Source organism: Tachypleus tridentatus, chromosome 7 (genome assembly GCF_004210375.1).
Source record: "Tachypleus tridentatus isolate NWPU-2018 chromosome 7, ASM421037v1, whole genome shotgun sequence".
In the NCBI taxonomy this organism is placed as follows: Eukaryota; Metazoa; Arthropoda; class Merostomata; order Xiphosura; family Limulidae; genus Tachypleus; species Tachypleus tridentatus.
This window is the reverse complement of record NC_134831.1, coordinates 63,871,183-63,888,555: the sequence shown is the minus strand read 5'-3', so window position 1 is coordinate 63,888,555 and position 17,373 is coordinate 63,871,183. Positions and strand designations below refer to the sequence as shown.

The 17,373-nt window shown below is 33.8% G+C and overlaps 1 protein-coding gene across 1 annotated transcript in view; it reads left to right on the top strand.

Annotated features, from left to right (window-relative positions):
- Positions 1–16,162, top strand: part of LOC143255833 (zinc finger protein 488-like) — a 44,441-nt gene extending 28,279 nt beyond the window's left edge. The window contains exons 2-4 of the mRNA XM_076512136.1: positions 7,201–7,374; positions 9,111–9,339; positions 13,490–16,162. Coding sequence (XP_076368251.1) covers positions 7,201–7,374; positions 9,111–9,339; positions 13,490–14,826 — 1,740 coding nt within the window. The 3' untranslated portion in view covers positions 14,827–16,162. The remainder of the gene's footprint in view (positions 1–7,200; positions 7,375–9,110; positions 9,340–13,489) is intronic.
- Positions 16,163–17,373: the final 1,211 nt, after the last annotated feature.

The window sequence follows — 17,373 nt, the reverse complement described above, 5'->3', positions numbered from 1 at the left end:
AAAAAATGTATTTTTATTTTAAAATTAAATTCTTTCCTAAGTCAAAACACCTGAAAAGGGCGCAAAGAGCAAACAGTTGAGTTTTAAAATCAATTTTCGGGATTCTGTTAACTGAGGAATCTTTCAAATTATTCGAAATAATTCCCTAGTGGTAACTGTCTGAGCTACCCATACTTTCTAATAAATGTTATTGTTTTCTTCTAATTCTGTTTATGTTACAGAGTGACTTTGCTTTATAATAAAACGTTTTAACAACATCAAGTTTTGAATTTTGTCGTGGATGACCGTAGTGAAATCCGATCTATGATATATATATATGTATAGAATACCGATCTATGATATATATATATATGTAAAGAATACCGATCTATGATATATATATATGTATAGAATACCGATCTATGATATATATATATATGTATAGAATACCGATCTATGATATATATATATATATGTGTGTGTATAGAATACCGATCTATGATATATATATATGTATACATGCAATTTTAATAAATATTGATGAAAATTTCTTTGTTTATTGTTTTAATTTCATTTAAACTACTAGACAGCGATCTGCATCAGCCGACCCTAACTGAACAGTGTGAAGCTATAGAAATGGCAACCAGTCAATACCACCTACTACAAACTCTAGGGTTACTCTTTTAACAACCAATAGTGGGATTGACTGTACTTTGTAACGCCCCCACAGCTGAAAGGGCGAGAATATTTGGTGTGACGGGGATTTTAACCCGCGACCCTCAGATTATGATCCAAGCTCCCTAGCCACCAAGCAATTCCAGCCCTCAAGAAATGTTTAAATACGGAAAAGAAACATTTTCTTCAACTTCGTAGTAGTGAACCCGGTTGAAGGCAAGATTAATTTTTTATATCAGGTTGCATTGATACTGGATCAGAATAACCTAAAAATGTGTCGTCAAATGTAGAGAAGCCAGAAGGAGAAGTGTATAAATCAGTTGATAATGTCCCCTGTTCCATCCTAATCAGGAAGATTTTCGTCAGAGCTGCCGCACTAGAGTCCCCCTACTAAGTCCATCAGTTTGATTATACTTTCTGCTTCAGTGTTGTAAATTAGTAAAAGTGGTCAAGGACATTAATAATGTGGTGTTTCACGTGAAGATAAGTTATACAGACGTTATGATTCTATAAGACTTCTAAAACAATATTATGGGATTCTTGGACTGGTTGTTTAGTGAACAATGAAACCACATTAAATGTAATAATATCAACTATAGATTCAACCTCTAATAAAATTCTGTAATTTCTTAAGAAATGAAAAACGGTTAGGTGTGTAAGAAGCGAAGAATCAATCTAGATTTTTGGAACATATTGTAGTTAAATTGTAGAGTAACGAATAATTAATTATCTTTATGAATTTTGGGATTCAACTTTAAGCTTTATGCCCCAAGACTATCTCTTATTTAGATGTCTAATATAAGAATGTCATACACTTTCGTTTGGGTAGATGGTTTATAAAAATATGTTTCTCATATACTTTTTCCTTGTCTTACATATAGACAGCTATGACATAGAAAATATTCGTGCCTGTTGTATAGATAACCAGCATAGGAAGTTTCTTTATTTTTTACCTGTCTGTTTTGTAGACAGGTGGCTAAAATGGAAAATGTTCTTATATAACCCTTATTGTCTGCTGAATACATGGCTAATATAGGAAATGTCTTTACTCCGCTTTCATTTCCTATTGTGTGGACAAGATGACATAGAAAATATGTAGATTCAACAGAATATTAACATAGAAAATGTTTCTATATCCCTTCACTGTCTTTGTGTAGGATAACATATAAGATGTTTGTATACCCCTTCTCTCTGTGCTGTGTAGAAGGATAACATATGAAATGTATACTCCTTCACTGTGTGTTGTGTAGAAGGATAACATATGAAATGTATACTCCTTCACTGTGTGTTGTGTAGAAGGATAACATATGAAATGTATGCCCCTTTACTGTGTGTTGTGTAGAAGGATAACATATGAAATGTATGCCCCTTTACTGTGTGTTATGTAGAAGGATAACATATGAAATGTATACTCCTTCACTGTGTGTTGTGTAGAAGGATAACATGTGAAACGTATAATCCTTCACTGTGTTGTGTAGAAGGATAATATATGAAATGTATGCCCCTTTACTGTGTGTTGTGTAGAAGGATAACATATGAAATGTATACTCCTTCACTGTGTGTTGTGTAGAAGGATAATATGTGAAACGTATACTTCTTCACTGTGTGTTGTGCAGATGACTGGCATAGAAAATATTTGAAACTAATTACGTAAGCAACTATCTTACAGTGAACTTAACATATATTCTTAAAGACGTGGTCATAAGTATGTGTTTTGTTATATATACAGATAATAGCAGATATATTTAATGAAAACAACATGTATCTTGAATATAAACGCTTGTTTTCTGAATCAAATACGATTTATTGGAAATAAATACTTATTTTGGAGGTACCTATAACAGGTATTTGACATAAATACTTGTTTGTGTGTGTGTTTTTCTTATAGCAAAGCCACATCGGGCTATCTGCTGTGTCCACCAAGGTGAATCGAGCACCCGTTTTAGCGTTGTAAATCCGAAAACTTACCGCTGTCCAGGCGAGGAACTGATATAAATACATGATATTCTTTCATAGTACTAACAAATCACGAAGGGTAAAAATTCAATCAATCATAAAACAAATAAAAAACCCTATGATCCTATTGATACAGATTACCCTTCTTAACTCAATCTGAAATATCTCAGATTGTCTACTTTCGTTCTTTTCTGGAAGTAAGCCACAGATCAGGTATACTACTTTGTGTTATTTAAAGAGCATACTTGTTGAATAACAGTATAACCAAAGTTACGAAAGTATGTTCTTACATTTGCTTCAAATACTAAATTACTTATGCCACAAACTTACGAATAAATATGAAGAATACACATGAAACTAAAGCACTCATCTTCCAAACACTCCAAATCAGTTGATCGATATTGTGTAAAGAAATATAATTCGTTTTTACGTTGATCATTCGCAAATGAATCATCTGAGAAACAACTTACACATAAAAATGTTTTACTCTGACACGTATTTATCACCAAATAAAGACATACTTAAGAATCTCTAGAGCTGATAATATAGAAATCTCTAGAGATGATCATTTAGGTATCTCGACAGCACCGCTATTCTAAACGAGAACTCACACATTGCTATTAACGTAAATGATCTATATCGCGTAAATATCACACACTCACACATATATGTAAGAAGCGTCTGAGTTATGAAATGAGTGACTATTATCCTCTTCCATACCAATCTGGTAAAGTTGGATATTGTGATTGGAGAAAATTCTATAGTGATGGCGCCTTGAGTACCTAATTTCTGTGAAAGGAACGTCGGGAGCAGGGAGTTCCGAAGAAGACAGAAAACCGAGCACACAATAGCTTTTTGATAAAGCGATCGTGGAGCCTGGACGTCCTTCTCTATTATTAATCACGGCGTGGAGCTAGGTCCGTCCGTTATTATAGCGCCAAATCGTAATGTGATGAAAGTACACTAACACTAAAGAACCGGTTTCACTCGCACTTCTCTGCGGTTTGTCTCGGGTTTTGTGGGCCTCTGATGTTGTCAGTCTGGTCCCGTTTGATCTTTTTTGGACAGACTGATGAATTTCAACAGCTCCAAGGATAAGACAATCTCGTCGAAAAGAGCTGCCTCTGTGCTCTGTTGAAGCGTTCAATATTTTCTGTCTGGTTTTGTGTTTGTAGAGAAGATTGTTCGATGATGAATGGAGTTTGTTCGTTTTCGATAGAATACATTTGGTGTAATTGAAAATCTTTTGCTTGCTGTGTTATCGTCTATATTTGACTGCTTTGGTAAATTTACTAAATGTTTTTCTGAATATTTTCTAGGAAAAAAGAAACGGTTACAAAACATACATATATATTATGCTTCAACAGAATGAAAAATACATTTTGTGTTATGATGTTTCTTGTTAAGCATGAAGTTGTTTGTCGGGCTGGATGTAGCGTAACTGCCACAGAAATTGAATCCCGAATTTTAACGCCCTCGGATTTAGCTCTTCACGGTAGAAGTAGAGAGGATATTACGACGCTGTATGCTAAAAAAAGGTCCGTGTAGTAATTATAAATGCTATAAATGATTCGCATTATAAAAACAAGTATTATTACAGAACACTTAAAGTATATTATCTCGTTAATGACAGATATATAAAATGAGGAAAAGAGATTTTTAAAAATTTACAAAAACGATGAGACACTTGCGAGAAATGTATGTGATGCTATGAACATATCGCTGCCTTCCTTCTGATTAATATCAAATAATCATAACACAGGCCCGGCATAGCCAAGAGTGTTAAGGCGTTCGACTCGTAACCTGAGGGTCGCGGGTTCGAATCCCGGTCGCACCAAACATGCTCGCTCTTTCAGTCATGGGGGCGTTATAATGTGACGGTCATTCTCACTATTCATTGGTAACAAGAGTAGCCCAAGAGTTAGCGATGGGTGGTGATGACTAGCTGCCTTCCCTCTAGTCTTACACTGCTAAATTAGGGACGACTTGCGCTGATAGCCCTCGAGTAGCTTTGCGCGAAATTCAAAACAAACAAACTTGCGAGAAACTTTGAGAAGTAACGTCATATTGCGATCTAATAAAAAAAGTAAATTATCTAACAGTTCCAGAAAACAAACCTAATGCTATATACTGGTATATTTTCTATAATATTTAATTCACTTGGATGTTAATAAAGAACGTAAACTACCAGTTGCGTTGATAACTTTAGTCTGCTTAACCCCAATACACGTATTTTACTCCGATGGAATTCGTGAAATTTGTATCTTTTCAAAACATGTAACAAAAATGAAGAAAATTCTGAAATAAAATAGTGCGATGTATGAATTAATTAATTCTTAAAAAAACTTGAAGAAAATGTAAGTAAAAGCCAGTTAATCGTGTAATGCTTTTTTGATCTAGTTTTTGAGAACTAGATAAGGAAATCTAATAAAAACATGAAATGTCTTCAGACAAATACCATAGAAGCTTGCACTAAATTAAAGCATTATCATCGATTCTCTTGTAGTGCATATCGATCGTTATTGTATGATATTATTAGATAAATTAAAGCAGTCTGGTCGGGTTTTCTGTTCTCTACATTGTAAGCCATCACAATTTAAAGCTCAGTCTCAGCAGCTTACTGAGAGAGCTAAAACAAATCGGAATTCAATTATATGCAGTGTATATTTAGTTCCTTTGTATGACACATGTTAAAGAAACTAAACCAGCCTGAGAATGAACTAAATAAAGCATTGCCGTCTAGTTATCTGTTCCCTTCACTATGGTGTATAGATATTTCCCTCTTATTACATATATTAAAGAAACTAAGGCTGCCTAACATTGAACTGAACAGAACATTGTCGTTGAGTTTTCTGTTCTCTCATTTGAAATAAAAAGTATCTCAGAACGGCTGGTATGGGTATTAACACTTTTATCAACAGTTTTGAAATACATTGTTCTCTCATATAGTTAATTTCCTTGTATTATACATATTAGCGGCACTAAGACAGTGTGATATTGAAGGAAAGCATTTTCGTAGGGTTTCCTGGGGTATTCATTTTGATATGTACCAGTTTTTTTTGTGCAGTAAACACCAAATGCATTAAAGCAGCCTAACATTGAACTATAAAGACGTCTTCTAGCTTCCCGTTCTCTCTTATGTTTACTATTCTCTGACTAACGTAAGATCAATTGTAAAGAAATATTTTATGCGGATTTCATATATAATTCTGAATTTTTCCTTTTGCGTCAAAGTCGTTATGAGTTTTTGGCGTCTTCGTGAATTATTTCTCCTTTATTAAAGTAGTATTGTTTAGTCTTGAGACATGAACTGTAGTATTTACCAATAGTACTTCTGACATAACCTTTATTAAAGTAGTATTGTTTAATCTTGTGACATGAACTGTAGTATTTACCAATAGTACTTCTGACATAACCTTTATTAAAGTAGTATTGTTTAATCTTGTGACATGAACTGTAGTATTTACCAGTAGTACTTCTGACATAACTTTCTTCCTAAATGCTAGCAGGTAAAGACAAATGTTTTTGAACTTTGACTAGACGCTATTTTAATATTTATTAGATGTTAATTGTGCATTAGAATCATTCAAATAATCGAGCGATGCTAAGTGCATTCGTAAAAGGTTTTTTTTCTCTCTTAAAGAAGGCCTTGCATGGTCAGGTGATTTAGGCACTCGACTCGTAATCAGAGGGTCGCAGTTTCAGATCTATGTAACACCGAAGATGCTAGCTCTTTCAGTCGTGAGGGCATTATAATGTGACAGTCAATCCCACTATTCGTTGGTAAAAGGGTAGCCCAAGAGTTGGCGGTGGGTGATGATGACTAGCTGCCTTCCCTCTAGTCTTATACTTCTAAATTAGGGACAGCTTATGCTCGTGTAGCTTTGCGCGAACTTCAAACCAAAATCCTCTTAAAGCCACAGATATTTTTAGTATTCTATTTTGTAACTTTTTTGCTTATATGTTTGTGTATAATATTTTGAAGAGACCTTTAAAGTATCAATATTTATTTTTATATGACGAAATTATTTTATATCTATTGCCATTAATGTGCAGATAAGAATAAGAAAAACAAAACGAAAATCACAAAATGTATTTATTCTTTGATATACTTGACTCTTTGATTGGTTTCCAACATCCTTCAAACCATTTTTGAATGTCTCTCATGTGAATGCTCTAAACTTTTGGTAAAACGTTACTGAGACAAATTCGTTATTGTAAGTAATAAATATGTACATTAATATCATTTTACAATACTTTCTTGAAATAGTGGAATAGCTCTTTCTTTGTCAAGACAAACAGTAACTAACAGTTGTTCGTACTTAAGAATAAATACACAAAAGAGCTTACCTCAAATCAATTTGATGTCAAAAAGTCCTTAGAGACTCAGCAGTAAATAAGTGTTATAACACTAAAAATTGAGTTTCGATATCCACAGTGAGCAGCACATAGATACACAGTTGTGTAGCTTTGGTTTTAATCAACAAATAAACTGTCAAAAGAACAAATTTCATAAAGGTATTGTATTAATAAACATAAAAATTATTTAATGATTTTAGTTTATTTGTAATGAATTCTTGTTTCTTTCAGATTTTAAGCCAGAGAATGGGAGAACCAATCCTTTCTGTCGTAACTCAACAGCCCATTGCAACAGGAACTTTGATTGGTCCATTGCCCTTCAGAACAGGATCTGTAGATCCCTTGGCACTATTGATATGGCGTTGTCAAGATGTTAAACAAAGTTCATCTAAAAATGTAATTAAGGTAATTAAAATAATGAAATTTCGCTTATCACTTGTAATTAATATAGTAATTTTATATTGTAATAAGTTTCAATTTGAATTTTTATATTTTAGGATTTAGCTCAATTCATTTTATTCGAAAGTTCATACTTATTTCACGAAATAAATCCTAAAGTGAACTATTGCGGAAGTTACCTGTTTTAGGCATTTTACTCCTTTATCAGGCTAATAAGCTATTTTGATTGTCACTTGATTTTTTTTGTTTGCCTTCAAGGCAGTTCTAATAACACGTTATGGTGTAAACAGTACGGTTACGAAACTTGTAATTATGAATTAGATTGTTTATTAAATATTAAATAAACAAGCATTAGAATGTTCGCAAAGAAAGTTTCATGTTTCACGGTTGCTTTTGCGAAAGAAAGAAATTACCTGAGCATCAAGAATATAACAAAAAGTCACTCCAGAAATTAACATTTAAACATAATATCTTTAGCAACTTCTCAAAATTATGTCGACAAAAATAGTTTTCAACCAATCTATTCAAATCCAGTTAACTCTAAAAACATTAAAGCTGTGTAAACCCTAAAGGTTGTCAACATTTTCATTTTTAGTTGTAACACGCATATTCTTCTCCACGCAATATAGTGGTTATCTTTATAAATATAGTAATGCTGTCTGTTGTGTGTTGTATGTCCATGTAATTTCTTCACCAGGTGTGGATGAATTTTTATCAGAATTAGCATAGAGATTCATTAGGCCCAGTTTTGTGTTTTGTCTATTGGGTTAGCATGGGCATTTTTATCACTATTTTGCCCATTTTTGACGGATCTTCACCAAATTTGGCATGGAGGTTTGTTAGGTCCATGTAAAGTTACATGCAAACTCACGGTTTTATATTTTATGTTTTGCAGTTTGTTTTTTGTTTGCTTTTTTTTAACAATTACATATAAGGGTTTGTTTGTTTTTCTAATTTTGCCCAAAGCTACATGAGGGCTATTTGCGCTAGTTGTCCCTAATTTAGCAGTGTAAGACTACAGGAAAGGCACCTAGTCACCACGGCCCACCGCCAACTCTTGGGCCACTCTTTTACCAACGAATAGTAGGATTTACCGTCACACTATAACGCCCTCTGGAGTGAAAGGGCGAGCATATTTGGTGTGTTTGTTTGTTTGTTTTTTGAATTTCCCGCAAAGCTTTGCGAAGGCTATCTGCCCTAGCCGTCCCTAATTTAGTAGCGTAAGACTAGAGGGAAGGCAGGTAGTCATGACCGCCCACCGCCAGCGCTGGAGTTATTCTTTTACCAACGAATAGTGGGAGCGACCGTCACCTTATGCGAGTTCCCCGCTGGTACAGCGGTAAGTCCACGGATATACAACGCTAAAATTAGGAGTTCGATTCCCCTCTGTGGACTCAGCAGATAGCTTAATGTGGCTTTGCTATAAGAAAACACACTCTTCACTGGTGGATCTTATCTGTGTCATTAATCTAATAAACTTTCATGCACCTATAAATTAAGTTTCAAGGTGTTTATAATAATCAATATTGACAGCTGTCTTTTACCTCAATATCATTTAATTAAATAAAACATGCCAACATATATTGTCGCTCTAATGAAATACTGCACTTTCATCCAAATGAATTTTAGAAGTACAAATAGTTTTAATCAGTAAAACAGGTGATCTAATATATTCTTATTATTTAGAAATTCTCTGTACGTTAGCAACAAGAAAATATAAATTGACTAAAATTCTGATTTAGGTGAATCCTCAAGATACTGTAGATAACGGACAAATAGTTGACTGGATTTTGCACGTACAACCAGCGCGTGATCTCGAAGAGCAGAATATAGAAGTTGTTGCTAGGGGCGGCCAGTTCTACTTTCGAGCTATGAAGAATATTCACGAGGGGCACGAGCTTACAGCGTGGTTTGGTGACGATCTGGCCGAAATTCTTCGTTTACCGACTGTACCATCCACAGTTCTGGAAGGTAAGTAACCAAGGAAAGTGTTATTTAAACCACAGGCTATCCGGCACGCGTGTTCTATTCTTAAACATACAACATCATAAGTGGAATATAGAATCTCTCAGTGTTAAGGTCACGTGCCTATTGTATAAACACGTATAAATACTTCCTGTCATAAAATATTCTCGCATCGCGTGTAGCGCCACTATGTGGTATAATGGTACATATGTCAAACAAATGTGGCATTTTCTGTTATAAAGTTTACTAGTAGGAAATCAATGTATTTTCTGAATATGTCGAGTGCACATCCTAAATTCTAGTGATGTTTTGTTTTTGTGCAAATATATAACCAGAAGTGTAAATATATTTAAGTACTAATTACAGGTCTTTAATTATGCACAATATTAATTAATGTTTTATCCTGTCTTGCCCACCGCAACTTTATATATCAATATATGTTCAAATGTACAATGTGTTTAGTAGTTCTGTAACTCATTCTGAGAATCTAGACTCTCACCATCTGCGTATATTTTTATATTCATAAGAAATTAATTTATATAGAATTAAAAGAAATACAGCGTCAATATCTTACACAGTAAATAGTTGTTAACGACAGGAACTTGTCCTAAAATGATTCTACGTATATTTATGTTTCTACGTAGCTTTGTATGTATGAAATATGTCCAGCTAATTCTTACCACAGTTTTGGGAGTAATAGGATCAAACATGGCAGATGGACTCGGGTGATCCAGGAGTGTACTTTTTCTGCATGTACTTTATCTACATGGCGTAGCAGCTATTTTATGTGTGTATATGTTATCTTATTGCAAAGCCATGTCGAGCTCTTTGCTGTGTCAGCCGAGGAGAATCGAAGCCCTGATTTTAGCGTTGTAAGCCTTAACACCTACCGTTATGCTAGTTCAATTAACACAACTCCTCTCTCTTGTCATTAATATTATTACTCAGTTAAGAATCTGTTATTAATTATTTACTATTATTACTATTCTTGTACTACAAACTCCAAATAACTATACCACAACTGTACTTTTTCACTTAAAAATTCGCTATTAACTGGGCCCGGCATGGCCAGGTGGGTTAAGGCGTTCGACTCGTAATTTGAGGATCGCGGGTTTGATTCACCGTCGCTCCAAACATGCTCGCTCTTTCAGCCGTGAGGGCGTTATAATATGACGGTCAATCCCACTATTCCTTTGTAAAAGAGTAGCCCAAGAGTTGGCGGTGGGTGGTGATGACTACTAAATTAGAGGCGGCTAGCGTAGACAGCACTCGAGTAGCTTTGCGCGAAATTAAAAAAAAACAAAGAAACAAGCTATTAATTGTTATTTTTTATTATCTATGTTTGCATTTAAAATAAGTAGGGTATAAATGGAAATAAAACCTATAATCAAAACTTTCGAAAGTCAAATCGGTTACAAACTCAGTTAAAATTAATTTCGATTAAGTTCTTTTGGCTTTCGTTTTAACTAAATATTTCACGATTTGAACCTGGGACTGCTTAACACATATATTCTGTAGCCATTTGGTTACCAGTCAATTAAACACTTTAACTCACAGTTTTGTCCAGTTTTTTTATTATTGTTGTTTACTTGTTCAGAAACGTTTGAGTAGTATAATTCTTCCATTGTAGATAAAAATGTGGGATTCAACATCACAAAATGATACGTCAATTACACATGTCCTCTCATCCCAAGTTAGCTCTAGGTTGTAGAAACTGTTTTCGATAACATTTTAATAAGATGCGTCTCCTTCAAATTGTACAATTTTAGAATTATCCTGAAACATTAAACATTATGCAGGAGTTAAAACTATTTCACTTGAAATCCTCTCAAACCAAATATCTTGACAAAACCTCTGTATTTTTGAATAAGATTCTGACTTATCAATGTTAGTGTTTTGAGATTCAAACCTGGAAAAAAGTTATTCTACAAAAATTTGTGTTCTCAAGATTAAAAGAACAATATATTTATTCCTAAACATTATTAAGGTCGGGTTCTAAAACAATAACAAAAACACTCAACCTACTTGAAAGGCCTTAGGCTATAGAATCCTGATTTTAAATCTACAAACAATTTGGATTTGTGGATTCAGAATCACAGAAATTCGGTATAAAAATCATCCTGCTTTTGTGGCTAAGAATTACATTTGCATTTATTTTCTAAAACATGCAAACTTAAATTAAACGTCATCTTTACAAAGTAGTTGAATCTCAGTCACATGTTTATCTTACTTTTCCTTGGATTATTTCAACGTTAAGATTCTATAAATAATTTGAATTCGTAGATCCAAAACCACAATATACTCAGTTTAAAAATCCACCAGGTTTTGAAGTTACGAATTACAAAAAAAACTTAGTTTATTAAAGCTGTATTTATAAATTAAGAAATTCGATCTAGAAATCCTCTAGCTTTTCTGTTTCGGAATTACAAGAAATTCAGTTTATTAAAGCTCAGTTTTCAGATCAAGAATTCAGATTAAAAGTTCTATAGCTTTTAATAGTTTCAGAATTACGGAAAAAGAAAATCTCAGCTTGTTAAAAATGTGTTTATAGGTTAAGAAAGATAAACAAATCGTAGCTTACATAGACATTGATTATTTGAGTTTCTAAGATCATTGTAAGTCTAAATCGTTTTCTGTTTGTTTTTGAATTTCGCTCAAAGCTACTCGAGGGCTATCTGCGCTAGCCGTCTCTAATTTAGCAGTGTAAGATTAGAGGGAAGGCCGCTAGTCATCACCACTCACCGCCAGCTCTTGGGCTACTCTTTTACCAACGAATAGTGGGATTGACCGTACATTATAACGCCCCCACGGCTGAAAGGGCGAGCATGTTTGGTGCGACCGGGATTCGAACTCGCGACCCTCGGATTACGAGTCGAACGCCTTAACGCGCTTAGCCATGCCGGGCCCCAAATCGTTTTCTTTCAGTAATGTTAAATTTTATCGCCTTATTCTAAGTTTAATTCACAAAAAAATGAAGATTCACAAGAAATATATTCATTAGAAGAAGAAATATATATATACATATGCAACCTAGGAATAAAATAAAACTAAAGTTGCACTTACAAATCAATAATCTAACATTCGTCACAAAAAGAATGTAAACTACAAGTGTTTTTCCCCATTGCACTTTTTTTTTGGGGATTCGAGATCAAAAGTGTGTGAAAATAACCTATCACACTTATATAAGTCACCCCTCAAGACATCTTTCTTTCCGATAACAGAACTTGTTAGTTTATTTGACCCACAAGTCATATATGGTTTGTTTGCTTGTTTTGGATTTGGCGCAAAGTTGCACGATGGCTATCTGCACTATCCGTCCTAACTTTAGCAATGATAGAATAGAAAGAAGGCAACTGGCTAATTAACACAGCCCACTGCCAAGTCTTGGGCAATTTTTTTTTGACAATGATCAGTGGAATTAATTTTCATATTTAAACGCGCCCACGATTTAAAGAGCGAACATGTTTGGTATGATTGGGCTTCGAACCCACAGTTCTCAGGCTGCAAGTCGAGTGTCATAACCACCAGGCCATGTCTGGCGGAGTAATATATAATAGACATGATAATTTTTTTCTTTTACTACGCCACATAAATTTGCATTTATTTTCTAAAATTAAATTTCAGTTATACAAAGTACATGGAACTTAATTACGTAGTATTAGTGCTTAAAATGTATTGATAGTCAATAATTCTTTGTTTAGCTTATGATTTAATACTGTTATCCTCTATCTTGGCAAAACTAAAATACTGTTAAATATGATGCAATAACGATCTTACTAATAAATTAGCAGAGTATATTGATTTGTTGTAAAAATTTTGTTAAATTGAAATTATTTCATCCTATTTTTCATGTACCATGTGTGTCAACAACGTATTTAGTGTCTTTGAATAAAGTTTAAGATTTCTTGTTAATGACGTATTTATATTTGATAAAATGTCATTATTGTAAGTTACTACATAAGATTTTATGAATTAACATGGTATTTTTTATTTATTTTCTATTAACGAACAAGTAGTAAGTGAATTCATAGTCTGAGAAACTTTATTTACTATCAAACATCCTGCGAAATAAAACTGACATTCTATTGTTAATCTATTATATTTTGCATCAACCAATACAGTGATATTTAAATATTAATTCTGTGTTCATTTTCAGAGGGCAAGCGCTACTTCTGCGTGTTGTGTCACCACATTTTCATTCACCCCTACCCTGTAATTGGGCACTTGATGTACTGGTGTGATAAACGTAACTGCGTCAAAAATTCCATAACTCCCTCCAATCTTTCCACCACTGCATTTTCAGATCCACTTACGTCTAAGCAAACTAAACCACGAGTTAAAAGTTTCGATATTGCTTCATTGACTGCTAATTCGAACGACAGTGACAAAGATATTGTTAAAAGTGGTGCTTGTGGTTTAGAAAAGAGGAATGAACACACGAAACGCGACCATAGTAATGACAACGATCCTCCGATCAACGTCCAGTCAGGTGTAAAAAGAAAAGAAACTTTAAACTATCCTGAAGAAACAATAAAGAATAAGAAACGACAGAAAACCACTGAAGAACAAGCGCATTTGTTTGCATCATCACAATCTATCACTAGATACGATTCGTCCTCTCCAGAATTATTATCGTTCTCAAATTTGGAATTATCAAGTTCTCGTAGAACACCAGGGCGGAAAATTAGTTCCATTCCCTCCAACAATAACGTGATTAACGTCACGAGCAGAGATGTTTCTAATCCAGCAACAACACTGAGCGCCTTTAAAAAAGTAAACAAACCAGGCTCAGCTTCTGTGTCCACCTCTTCACCTTTCTCCACCATGGATTCCTCATTTTACACAACATCACCTACTTGCGAAATATTTTCAAAACACCTTGTTCCGTCACTTGTTCCCGGTCTTTCAGTTAATCTTCCTAATTTAACTAGTCATCCATCTGGCATGACCTCCACTACTTTATCCATGTTCAGAAGCATCCAAAGCCAGACACTTTCCTCTTCAGATAATATGAACAGCGCTTTCTCACCTACTACAAAACTGTCCCCCTCAGCATTAGATCCTAGAGGTGTATGTCCATTGAGGCTAGGAGACCTAAAATTACAGGGTATCCGGCGGGAGTCTGTGGACACCAGTTCTCTTCTCTCTTCTTCTCTGCAACGGATGCAGCTACACGGATTTGCTGTTTCACCTACCAAATACTTCCCGACAATTTTAAACTCTAATATTCCATCTACAAAGACCATCACACCATCTCTTTTATCTTACTTACCGCCATCTTTAGCCGCCTTATCGTTTCCAACACATAACTTTTGTGCTAAGTGCAACGCTAGTTTTAGAATGACCAGTGACTTAGTATATCATATGAGGTCTCACCATAAGAGGGAAACTGATCCAGTGAAAAAAAAACGGGAAGAAAAACTTAAATGCAACATCTGTAACGAAAGTTTTCGAGAACGTCACCACCTAACAAGACACATGACGTCGCATTAAAGACTGTACAAACATTTATAAATATATTTCGCTTATTCCATACTGCCATCCATGTATAGATATAGTTGGAAGTAAATGCAAATGCTATTGTCTCAAGTGCAATTTCCAACAGCATTATTTATTGTGATTTCATTTGTCTTGTACCTAGGGTAGTTCAACTATGTGAAAGCCACGACATCTATGGGTCATTATTAGATTTAAAAATTAGTTAATGATCTTTTTAAAATTTCTTGTTGTGAACAAACACTACTCTTTATTTCTTTAAAGCAAAATGTAAGATAATACAATATTCTCTAACTAACAGTACAGCAGTGTTGTTAATCTTCTTAAATAATGTTCATATATATTTAACTCAGGTATTGGTCGATATTACTGAATGTTTTCGTCACAAGAAATTCAACAAAGATTCTGCTAAGAGAACATTCTAAAATCGCAAATCATTTTTTTCTTTCGTTTCTCAGCAAGACTTTTGTTTTATAAAAATAAGCCGCAAAAGTAATTTTTAGCAAGTTCTCAAGACAAATATTCCTAAAACAGTCCACAAATGTAAAATAAAATTGTGAGTCCGTTTTTCTGTCGACAGTTTTAACTATTTTAGACATTTTGTGAAAGACTGGTATATTTTTATCTTACTTCTTATCTTAGTGAAAGTGTAATATTTTTCACGGTGTAAGAAAACGTTTAAAATTTGTGAAGAATAGTAAGTGAACTAAATAACACAAGAGGGACAAACGACCAAGTTACTGATGAAAATATGAAGTTTAATAAATCTGCTGTTTACCCTTAATGAAAGTAAATATACTTTGCAACGACAGTCGAGTTATTGTGTTTCTTGTTCTGTGCAAAGCTTAATATAAATACTTTAATATTTAATCCACCTGGATTACCATTTATTTTTATTTTTTGCAGTCTTAAGAAATCTATGTTAATGAAATATATTTTCAACTATTTGAAGTAGGAATTGCCATTTGCAAGTACAACGCCATTTAAGACGTAAATACACATTAGAATAATTAGTTCTGATTCCTAACCCTAATAGCTTTAAAACTTATAAAACGAATGCATACTAACATGCACTATGAACAGTAAACGTAGAAACAATAGAGAAAAATTTTGTTTATAGGTGAATTAATAAAGAAACTGTATTTTCCTTAAAAGACTTACACACACGTTTCACTAGAGATTTAAACATTCCTTAAGGGCTAAGTCTGTACAAGTAACAATTGTGTCTGTAAACTGTTCTTGTGAATATATTCGAATGTTAATTATTGTAAATCTATTGAAAGATGTAAATGTTTTCTTCCTGTTATGACAAACAGATTTATCAAAAATGTCTGTATATATCGATGTTCAAAATAAAACGTTATAAATAATAACAATGCCTTGTTGTCATTACTCAAACTTTTGAACACATTTTATTCAGTATTAACCTGTTCAGTGCCGTAGACGAGATAACTCGTCCAAGCCAATCGGTAACACAGTGTCACGGACGAGTTAATTTGTTCTCAATAATACGTAACTTCAACGTTAGATGTCAGCACCACGCATGCATTTGACCTACTTACAAATTGTTTCACTTTCGATCCAAAATGGCGTCACCAAAAAAGTTACAAAATGAAGAAAAATTAGAGTTGTATTGTAGCAGCTGAAATACTTGGCAGTCAACAGGTTAAATTCCTTGTAGATCTATACACTACGATAGATTGACGTTTGAATATAGATGATAACACGTTAGTTCTTAAAGATTTGTTGTTGCTTTTTTTAATTTCACACAAAGCTACACGAGAGCAAACTGCGCTAGCCGTCCCTAATTTGGCAGTGTAAGACTAGAAGGAAGACAACTAGTCATCACCACCGAACTTTTGGACAACTCTTTTATCAACGAATAATGGAATTGACCATCACTTATAATGTCCCCACTGCTGAAAAGGACAAGAATGTTTGATGTGACGATGATTCGAACCCTCGACCCTTGGATTACGAATCGAAAGCCCTAACCACGTGGACATGTCAGGCATAGTTATTAAAGGAAGAAACTGCTTACTTTTTTCTTATCACTGATCGTTACAAAGTTAATTTTCAAGTGTTAGAGAAACAGTGGATATATGAAAGCTACTAATTATTTAATCAACAAATATTGTCTGGACTTTATGAAAAAGTTTAGATAAGGTCACCGAAAGAACCGACTCCCAGCTGCACAATGACAAGCTCACGCATTGAACAAGTTATTAAAATATAATTTGTTTGCTTTTGTTAGTTCAAGTGTAAGTAAAAAATAATCGAATAATACATCATTAGTCGTAAGGGATGCTCGTAGTTAAAGAAAACCGGTATTTTGTGTTGTTTTATTTTACTTTTGCTCTCATATCTCAAAATATAAATAAAAGCCACTGACACACTGAGATGTAAGCTTTATGTACTGATATTGCTAAGAAATATATTTTTTAAATATTTCAAAAATAAATAATTTTAAATGCAAATGATAAAACAAAAAATAGGACTTTTGATGTTTAAACTCAATAATTAATTCTCCCGGAACTTTAAAAT